Source organism: Otolemur garnettii, unplaced genomic scaffold (assembly GCF_000181295.1).
Source record: "Otolemur garnettii isolate 467f Iridium unplaced genomic scaffold, OtoGar3 scaffold00092, whole genome shotgun sequence".
NCBI lineage: Eukaryota > Metazoa > Chordata > Mammalia > Primates > Galagidae > Otolemur > Otolemur garnettii.
In genome coordinates, this window is record NW_003852487.1 from 259,071 (window position 1) to 269,861 (window position 10,791).

Here is a 10,791-nt window from a genome sequence, read left to right on the forward strand (position 1 = left end):
TAAATGTTTAGCAACAGAACAGTTAGAGGTTGCACACTAGTGGTTCTTGGGCTATACTGTCCTGCAGGTGTGTTGTGCTTAATTTGAAGGGTATTTTAAACTCTTGAGTTAAAGTTGCCAGTATTTAAAAATATCAGGAATTTTTGCTATAAAAAAATACAGACTTTCTTTCTTTTCTTTTTTTTTTTTTTTTTGAGAGTCTCCCTATGTCATCCGCACAGCAACCTCAAACTCTTGGGCTCAAGCAAAATAATGCAGATTTTCAAATGCTCTCTAAACATTGGAATTGTGAATACTTGGGTTCAAGTTAACAATCCTTTGGTCTATATAAATAGCTATTGTGTTTAGAACAAAAGATGCTTGATCCACTTTATCACTTTACCTGTTGGTTGTCTGCATAGCCCTTTCTGGGCTTTGTAGATCCTTAAGGATACATACTAAATAAGAGTGATTAATTGCTTCAAGGGACTGGGATTTGGGAAAAGTGGTGGTCAAGAAGAGTTTTGTTTTATATAGCTCGACTTTTCCCTGGGGAACATACTGCATAACTTGCATAAATTTGTAAAAAATTAAATGCAATCCAGCACAAAATATAATAGGTAATTAAACCATGACTCAAAGATAGTCTGAACTAAAAACACCCCCCCCCAAAATGAAAGAGGATAAAAATAAAGTTCTGTATTTATGAACAAAGAAAGGTAATCCAAAATATTTAATCACTAGCTCAATATCAACCAGCAGGATGATGACTCAGCTGGAGACAGTGATGAAAGCTAGACTGCTCTGGATATATGCCAAGGTTCCATCTTTAACCACAGCCTTCTGACATCATATATTCAGATTTCCTTTTTTTTTTTTTCAATTTTGTGTCCACAAGTTCATACAGATCTTAGATATAAAGTATATAAGAGAAGGTGTCCCACTTGGCAAGGAATTGTTTTTAAAAGGAATAAGAAAAGAATCAAGAAGCTGGGGTAGATGGCAAAGACAGTAAAGAAAAGAGCTTGAAGTCCAGCTTTTGGAGATCACACATTTACCCTCAAAGAGAGGATAGGTCTGCCTCAGGTTTTCAGAGGCATCAAGAATAGACTTGGCCTCAGAGGATTCAGAGGGCTTCAGAGCAAAGAACACCCCATGGGGGGCCTTCTCAATGCTATGTTTGGAAGTAGCTCTTCTCACCCCACGTCCACCTACCATCAAACAGCCTTCCCTTTTATCCTCAAGGTTTGTGGTCAGGCACTTGTCACTGCTCCCAGGGGGAGGATGTGCAGGGCTGTAAGGAGACATCAGGACAAGGACACACGTGGACCTGTATCTGACTAATGGGTTCACACTGTGCCTTCTATCTGCTTCCGCCGTCTGACTGCTGAATGGATTGGACAGATACCGACCGAGTGGCGACTGAAAGCAAACTCAGACATAGTTTATGAGCCCCCTAAATCTAACTGCCCTGGGCCACCCAGGTACCCCTGCTAGCTGGTGGAGTGGGGCCACGCTGGACTTTGTCCAGGCCTCAGGCGGCTTGGTCCATTCCACAACGCCAGTGTTCTCTCCCGCACCAAGCCCGGAAGTCTTCTCCTGTCTTCTGACAACAGTGCTCTAAATTCCTACTTCCAGGCCGGACACAGGAGCTTACGCCTGTAATCCAACCACTCTGGGAGGCCGAGACGGGAGGATTATATTTGAGCAAGAGTTGGAGACCAGCCTGGTCTATTCAAATGGAAAAATTAGCCGCTCTGGTGGCACACGCCTGTAGTCCCAGCTATTTGGGAGCCGAGGCAGGAGGATCGCTGGAGCCCAGGAGTTGAGGTTTCAGTGAGCTTTGATGACGCCACTGCACTCTACCCGGGGAGACAGAGAGAGACTCTGTCTCTAAATAATTTTTTTAAAAAAATCCTACTTCTCAGCCATCACGCCAGACTACCGCCAGGTCTCTCCAGGACTAGCTGATAGGGGGTGTTCTGAGCGCACAGACCGGAGCCGGCACTCCGGCAAGCCTCTTCCGCCCCGGCGCACTTCTGCCGGAAGTCGGCCTTGCCTCGGCGCCGCGCTGACGTCACGGGCCCGCAGGCCGGTCCCGGGAGCGTCCGGAAGGCGCCAGAGCCCTGTGGTTGGCAGCTGTCGGCGGCTGGCGGTGAGGCTGGTGGTGAGGCTGGCGGGAAGGCCGCCTCTGCGGAGCTCTCTGACGCTGCCGCTGCCCAGGGCCACCGTCTCTCCGTCTGGCTCTCTTCCCCTGTGTATGTGGGGCTGCAGTTGCAGTCCTGTCTCGCCCCACCCGAAGTGCGGGCGCCCCATATATCTCCTCAGACCCTTCTGCACCCTCTGCATTCCTCTGTCCCGGGTCCAGACCTCGCGAAAAGTTCCGGGCAAATCCCCCAGTCAGAAGCCTCGGACGGGGAGTAGCCCCGGGGAGGCCCTCTGGTCTCCAGTGTGGGCGTCTCAGAGTTATGGATAGACGACAGGCTACCAGCTTGAGTCTGAAAAACCTGTTCACCTGCAGGGGCTCAGCATCCCCTAATTTCAAATCATTTTCCACAGTGTATTCGCTGCTGACACCTATTTTTGTCTTACTATGCTAGTGTTGAATTGGTCTCTCTCTGCAGCCAGATCCAGCTTCCTGGAGGAACTACCTGGTGTGCTGCCCAGACATTGCTGCCCAAAAGGAGCTGCTGTTTGAATTTTCTGTGAATGTTGGGAGCAGGAATACCCGAGCTGCCGGCTGAAAAAGTGTCTAATCAAGAGAAATATGTAGGCTGGGGACACTGAAACTCCTTTGTTGGAATTCCAGCCCAGCATCCTACCTGCTAAGGCCAAAAGTAACCAGTTCCAGTATCTTAACATAGGCTTATGTGTTAACTCTGGTCCCGGCGGGTGATCCTTGGTAGTTGTTGCTACTGTCTTGGAGGGATGCTTGTTAGGACAGGATGCCTGATCCTGGGTTCAGGACTCTTCACTGCCTCTAAGAGATGCTTGTTTGGGGGGCATCGTCAGATTCTTTGGGTACATTCTGTATCAATATCTATGTGCACATTTAAGGAAGTGAAAGGATGATTTCTTGCTGGAGGGAAGGAAGGTGGATGCATTTTTTCCCTTTATTTTGGACATGCAGGTAGGAGATACTCCAAAGGCAGACCCCATAGATTTAAAAACTTCGTGAAAGAGGGAGCTCAGGACCTTTTGGGAAGCCCCCTGAGAAGCAGTAGAGCTTTGTAGTGTATGCTTCAGAGCTGATGAGTTCTGTTTGGGAAGTTCAGTTTGGGAGTTGATGTCTGAGTATATGGACAATGGAATAAATCCCTCAGTAACAGATAGTCAACTCTTTCTGTTTCTTTCTAGTCCCCAGGATGGATTTTCTGGTTCTTTTCTTATTCTATCTGGCTTTGGTGTTGATTGGTGGTGGTATGATCTGCATCTGCTCGAAAACCCATCGCTTGAAAGGCCTGGTCAGGGAAGGAGCGCAGGTAAAGATGGTCCTGGGATACCACTAGATTTTGAATACTGTGCTAGTCCAGGAAACTCAGTGGTCTCCCACTGGGACATTAAAAAAAAAAAGATGCCATTTAACTTCATTGATTCATTTGTTCTTTGATGTATGGTAATTGTGGTATACACATATTTCAAAGTCTGTCTGTTTATTGTTACCTCTAAAGGTAATCTTGTGATGATGTTTTGGGATAGCATTCTCAAGGTTGGCTATTTTTTTTGAGATTTGGGTTTGGATGTGAAGAGGGTCCACCGAGGGTGGGGCTTGATGAGTGGGGGGATGCGTGAGCAGAAGCTCATCAGCAGGCTGTCTACCTTCCTTCCGGGATCAAAGTGAGCAAAACTGGGGCAAACAGCCCCTGGGAAGGGGTGGATTTGGGAGAGAATTGGGCTGATGTCCAGAGATCTAGGGGTGGACTCTGGAACCTGGGATTGAACCTGGAGAGGGGAAGGAGAGCCCTTCACATCAGTATTCCCTGACCCATTCCCTCTGTCCACTGTTTCTCTGAAGACCCTAACAGGTGCTTTCTTTAGGGTCAGAGTAGGAGTGGAGGAGTTGGCATTAAAGAAAGGCTATTAGGAGGAAGTCCTCCTTTTTATTTTGTCTTAAATTGCTTTATGCCCATATGCAGAAACAAAACTTAGTATCACTCATAATGCTGGCTATATATGAAGTATCTAATTTGTTTGGGAGTAGGAGGAATGAGAAATGAAATTGAGTCTTTCATTTCAGATATTTTCCTGTATAATTCCAGAATGTCTTCAGAGAGCCATGCAAAGATTGCTTCATTACCTCTTCCATACAAGGTATTTATATTTCGGAGTTTGAATATTGTACTCTTTTCTGGTTTTGATTATTAATTATTGCTACCCTCTACCTTCAGGAAGCTACTTGTGGTTTCCAGGATGGTGAGGGAAAGGAGGGAGAGGATGCTGGAAAAGATCAAGAGTCCTGAGTTTGGAGCCTCTACTTAACAGTTACTCTCCCTTTTGTCTCTGGGGTTTTGGTGTGTTTGTTTTACATAGAGATATGTAATAGAGTGGGAAAATATTGATATATATTTCTGTAAAATATGTGCATAATGTTTCACATGGTTTCTTATTTCTTTCTTTTCTTTTTTTTTTTTTTGAGACAGAGCCTTTTTTTTTTTCTTTTTTAAGAGACAGAGTCTTATTATGTCACCCTTGTAGAGTGCTATGGTGTCACAGCTCACGGCAACCTCATACTCTTGGGCTTAAGAGATTCTCTTGCCTCAGCCTCCCTGTAGCTGGGACTACAGGCACCTGCCACAATGCTTGGCTGTTTTTTTGTTGTAGTTGTAATTGTTGTTTTAGCAGGCCCAGGCCCCGTTCAAACCCGCCTGCCTTGTGGCTGGCACCCTAACCACTGAGCTATGGGTGACAAGCCCTCTTTCTTTTTTTTGACAGAATCTCACTTTGTTGCCCAGATTAGCGTGCTGTGACATCAGCCTAGCTCACAGCAACCTCAAACTCCTGGGCTCAAGTGATCCTTCTGCCTTAGCCTCCAAGTAGCTGGGACTGCAGGTGCCTGCTGTGGCACCCAGCTAATTTTTCAATTTTTAGTGGAGATGGGGTCTAGCTAAGGCTAGTCTCAAATTCCTGATTTGAAGCAATCCTCCCACCTTGGCCTTCTAAAGTGTTAGGATTAACTGTGTGAGCCACCATGCCTAGCCTCTCATTTAATTCTTACTGTTATCTCAAGCCCAAAGGAAGTGGTTGGTCTTTGGTAGTATTGTATGGTTTTTTTCATGGAGAAGCTTCTATGAACAAGCTATGTGCCTATTTCCTTCCAGAAACCACATCTTCATTATCCTGCACCTGATCTTGGAAGGGATGGTTTATGGTGAATACACCTGGGAAATACTTGGCTTTTGTCAAGAGCTGGAGTTCTCCTTGTATTACCTTCTTCTTCCTTATTTGCTGCTGATTATAAACTTGTTTTTTTTCACTCTAACTTGCATAACCAATCCTGGTAAGTTGAGTGTCTTAATGCACAGACTGGCAACAGTGCCACAGTCTTATAGATAGTCTTATAGATAAGGAGTGGTCCCCTTAGGGACTTTGCAAAAGATTTGATATGTTTTCATTATCTTCCAGTTTTCTAATTTTATTTTTTTCTTCTTTCATCCATGGGTTATTTTTCTTTCTTTCTTTCTTTCTTTTTGAGACAGAGCCTCAAACTGTCCCCCTGGGTAGAGCGCTGTGGCATCATAGCTCACAGCAACTTCCAACTCAAGAGAGTCTCCTGCCTCTGCCTCCCAAGTAGCTGGGACCACAGGTGACCACCATGCCTGGCTATTTTTTGGTTGCAGCCATCATTGTTGTTTGGTGGGACCGGGCTGGATTCGAACCTGCCACCTTAGGTGTATATGGCTAGTGCATTAGCCACTTGAGCCACAGGCACCGAGCCATCATCCATGGGTTATTTAGGACTGTTTAAAAATGTCTAATATACTTTTTAAAGTTTATTTTTTGATACTTTCATTTAATTGTGTTATATGTAGAGATTATGGTTTGCATGATACTATTTCTTTTTAAAATTTCATTGACATTTGCTAAATTTGAAAAAAAAATTTTATTGATATTTGCATTATGCTGAGGCATGTGGTTATTTTTTCTGAATGACCCTTGTGTCCCTAGAGCAGGCGTCATCAAACTATGGCCCACAGGCCACATGTAGCCCACCTAGGACATTTATCCAGCCTGCTGGGTGTTTTTGCCGCTGCTGCCTGTCCTGCTTAGCAGCCGACTCGTCCCAGGGCCTGCAGTCCGGCACTCGAGTGGTCTGAGGAACAGTAACTGGCCTCCTGTTTAAAAAGTTTGAGGACCCCTGCAGAGTGTGTATTTTTCTAGTTCTTGGGTATAGTGAATCATATAAATCCATTACATCAGGTTTATAAATTATGTTCAGATCTTTTATTATTTTTTATTTATTTTTTGTTTTCTATTTATATTTGAGACAGAGTTTCACTTTGTTGCCCTCAGTAGAGTGCTGTGGCTTCATAGCTCATAGCAACCTCAAACTCTTGGGCTCAAGTGATTCTCTTGTCTCAGCCTTCTGAGTAGCTGGGACTACAGGTGCCTGCCACAATGTCTGGCTTTTTTTTTTTTTTTTGCAGTTTTTGGCCAGGGCTGGTTTGAACCTGTCACCTCCAGCATATGGGACCGGCCATGTCTGGCTATTTTTTAGAGACAGGATCTTGCACTTGCTCAGGCTGGTCTTGAACCTGTGAGCTCAAGCAGTCCACCTGCCTTGGCCTCCCAGAGTTTTAGGATTACAGGCGTGAGCCACCTCACTCAGCCTTGTTCAGATCTTTGATCTTTTATTTCCATGTGAACTTTTTTTTTTTATCGGTTACTGAGAGTTTTTCTAATCGCATTCTGATGGTCGACTTGACAGAATTATTGTAGTTAATTTTTCTTTATGTATTTTGAAACTATTTACATATATGTATATGTTCTTTTTTTTTTGAGATAGTCTCACCTCACCCAGGCTAGGTGCCATGGCATTAGTCTAGCTCACAGCAACCTCAAACTACTGGGTTCAAGTGATCTTTCTACCTCAGCCTCCTGAGTAGTTGGGACTACAGGAGCCTGCCACAATGCTGGCTAATTTTTAGTAGAGGTGGGGGTCGCATTCTCTCTCAGGCTGGTCTCCACTTCTGAGCTTAAGTGATCCTACTACCTTCGCCTCCTAGAGTGTTAGGATTAGGCTCATGAGCCATCATGCCTGGCGTATTTGTATTAATTTTAACTGTTGTATTGTTATTTTTTAATTTTTAAAAGTTTTTCCAAATATTTTCTATCCCCGGTTAGTTGAATCTTTAGCTACAGACCATGGGATATGAAGGACCAACTGTATAGTGAAGATCTTTACCACTACACTACCAATGGTCTTTGCTTTCAAGTCTTTTTTGTCTGAATTTATTATTATTATTCTTTGGTTGTGGATGGGACTTGATGCAAAAAAACACCTACTCAGTCAATATGCATTGAACTGAGGGACCTTGGGAGGACAACACCAGCAAGCACTCCTTAGGGAGAGACAAGGGTGCAGCCCCATCAACAATCTGCACAGACTTTTATTGCAGTCTCAGGCATGAGAAAACACAGTACAGTGGCAAATTTCAAAGAGAGAGTGAAGGTTGAAAAACAAGAAGTTTATGTTTAACTGTATAATTGAATCCCAACACATCTTATTTACTGTGCTTCTATCTTACCTTAACCTTATCACTGCTAAATCTGACTTAGGATTGAGATAGTAAGTTGTGTCTAGTGAATATTGTTTTTAGTATTCAGAGCCAGCAGTGATGCTTGGCTTTTTCGCAAATCAATCTGTCTCTAGTGCCTAGCTCTTTTGACCTTATACTCTATCCTGCATGTGGTCTTTTGATTGGTATCTGATATTTTTTTCCATCTCTTTAAATTTTTCTATCCTTGAAGCACTAAATATTCACCAACAGATGAATAGTTAAATAAAAGTATTATATTCATTCAGTGGAATATTATTCATTCATAAATAAGAATGAAGTATAGATTCATGGGATAACATGGATGAAGCTTAAAAACATACTGAGTGAAAGAAGCTAGACATAAAGGACCACATATTATATAATTCTATGTAAATGTAATGTCCAGAAAAGGCAAATCCATAGAGACAGAAAAACCTGGTTTCCAGGTTCTGGGGCATTAGAAATGGGAGTGACTGTTAACTGGTTTCTTTTTGGGGTGATGAAAATGTTCTAAAGTTGTAGGAGTTGCACAAATCTGTGAATATACTAAAAACCATTGAATTGTACACTTCAAATGAATGAATTGGGTCTGTGAATTATATCTCAATAAAGCAATTATAAGAATAAATTGCTTAAAATATTAAATATAGTAATTTTAGTTATGTTGTATCAGGATAGGTTTTATGAGCACCCAGTCCACCATATTGCTTGAAACTGACATAAGCCCTTACTTTCTTCAGCCATTATAACAAAATCAAATGAACTATTATTTCTTCAAGTTTATGAATTTGATGAAGTGATGTTTCAAAAAAACATGAAGTGCTCTACTTGTGATTTAAGGAAACCAGCTCGATCTAAGCACTGCCGTAAGTATGGCTCTCATGGCTCTAGCCCCACACCCCAAAGCACACGTGGGTTTTGTTTGTAAAATAATGTTTTGTTAGTCTAAGAACCGATCCAGTTGATTCTTAGACATGGGTGACCAGAACATCTAGAGACCAGATAGTGGTTTCTTAGAGATGACTGAGGGTAAGGTCTAAGTTCTTTTTTCTTTATTTTTTTAAATGATGGAGTCTCACTGTGTTGACTGTTGGCCTGGCTGATCTCACACTCCTGGCCTCAAGTGATCCTCCTGCTTCAGCCTCTCAAGTAGCTGAGATTACAGGTCTGAGCTCCTGAGCTCTCATATCCAGCTCAGTCTTATGTTCTTGTGTAGTGGACAGCCCTCAGCTTGAGCATATCAGCTCTTCTTTTGCCATGTGGCAGAGCATGATGATTCTGTGGAATGTTGTGTTTGCAGATTTCAGTCCTAGTAAGGCCTAGTTTTCTGGGGCCTTAGATTCTAGACAAGTACTGTCTACAATGTGAGCCCCTCTGTAACTTTAAGTTTTCTAGAGGCAATATTACAAAAGTGAAAAGAAACAATTTACTTTAATCAATATTTTATTTAGCCCAACATAACTAAAATATTATTAATATTATTATTATTATTTAAACATTTTTTTTCCAATTGTGGCCAGCGCCAGGCTTTAACCCACCACTTCTGGTATATGGGGCCAGTGCCCTAGTCCTTGAGCCACCCTAAAATATTATTTTAACATGTAATCAGTATACAAAATTATTCACAAGATAGTTTGTATTCTCTTTTTCTTTCTTTTTTTTTTTGAGTCTTATTATGTCACCCTTGGTAGAGTGCTGTAGCGTCACGCTTGCAGCAACCTCAAACTCTTGGGGTTAAGCAATTCTCTTGCCTCAGCCTCCCAAGTAGCTGGGACTATAGGTGCCCTCTACAATGCCCAGCTATTGTTTGTTGCAGCTGTCGTTGTTTAGCTGGCCCAGGCCAGTTTGAACACACCAGCCTTGGTGTATGTGGCTAGTGCTGTAACCACTGTGCTACAGGCACTGAGCCTATATTCTCTTTTTCATGCTTAGTCTTTGAAATCTGGTGTGTATCTTACATTTGCAGTGCCTCTTGATTTGGATACTAACTTTTCATTGGAAATACTTATCTATTTTATTTATTTAGAGACAACTGCTGGGGTCAAGTGATCCTCCTGCCTCAGTTTCCTGAATAGCTGGGACTGTAGGCACTTGTCACAATGCCTGGCTAATTTTTCTATTGTCAGTAGAGACAAGGTCTCTCTCTTCTTGCTCAGGCTGGTTTTGAACTCCTGAACTCAAGGGATCCTTCTGCCTTGGTCCCCCACAGTATTATGATTACAGGTGTGTGCCCCTGCTCTGGGCCTACTTGATCTGTGTTTGGAGTTCATAATTTTTTGTTTGTTTGTTTTTTTATTGAAACAGAATTTTGCTTTGTTGTCCAGGTTGGAGGCATCATCATAGCTGACAGCAATCTCAAACTCCTGGGCTCAAGCAATTCTCTTGCCTCTGCTGAGACTACAGGCATGTGCCATCACACCTGACTAATTTTCTTTTTCTTTTTTTTTTTTTTAGACAGAATCTCACTATGTCAACCTTGATAGAGTGCTGTTGCATCACAGCTCACAGCAACCTGAAACTCTTGGGCTTAAGCAATTCTCTTGCCTGAGCCTCCCAAGTAGCTGGGACTACAGGCCCCAACCACATACCCAGTTTTTTTTTGTTGTTGTTGTAGTTGTTGTTGTTTGGCAGGCCCAGGCTAGGTTTGAACCCACCAGCATGGTGTATGTGGCCAGTGCCCTAGCTGCTGAGCTACAGGTGTTGAGCCCTGGCTAATTTTTTTTATTTTATGTAGAGACAAGGTCTTGCTATGTTGCTGAGGCTGGTCTTGAACTTCTGGCCTCAGGTGATCCCCCCATTTCTGCCTTCTAAAGTGTTAGGATTATAGGTGTGAGCCTATAGCCACCATGCCCAGCCTAGGTTTTATAAAATTTACAGCTGAAAAAGTAGACTCATATATCTAAGTTATATCCAGACCTTTTTTTTTTTTTTAATGAGACAGATTTTCACTTTGTCACCCTCAGTAGAGTGCTGTGGTGTCACAACTCATAGCAACCTCCAGCTCTTGGGTTTAGGCGATTCTCTTGCCTCAGCCTCCCGAGTAGCTGGACTATAG

General features: G+C 43.0%; 1 protein-coding gene across 3 annotated transcripts in view; it reads left to right on the forward strand.

Moving 5' to 3' along the window:
• Positions 1–2,074: 2,074 nt before the first annotated feature.
• Positions 2,075–10,791, forward strand: part of ZDHHC4 (zinc finger DHHC-type containing 4) — a 19,758-nt gene continuing 11,041 nt past the window's right edge. Inside the window, exons 1-6 of one of the 3 annotated variants that reach the window (XM_023516553.1) lie at positions 2,075–2,134; positions 2,604–2,816; positions 3,337–3,461; positions 4,217–4,290; positions 5,298–5,476; positions 8,477–8,602. In XM_023516553.1, the coding sequence (XP_023372321.1) occupies positions 3,345–3,461; positions 4,217–4,290; positions 5,298–5,476; positions 8,477–8,602 (496 nt within the window). In that variant the 5' untranslated portion in view covers positions 2,075–2,134; positions 2,604–2,816; positions 3,337–3,344. Of the gene's footprint in view, positions 2,817–3,336; positions 3,462–4,216; positions 4,291–5,297; positions 5,477–8,476; positions 8,603–10,791 lie in introns of all 3 variants that reach the window. The other 2 variants (XM_023516552.1, XM_012808722.2) reach the window with 2 other exon arrangements.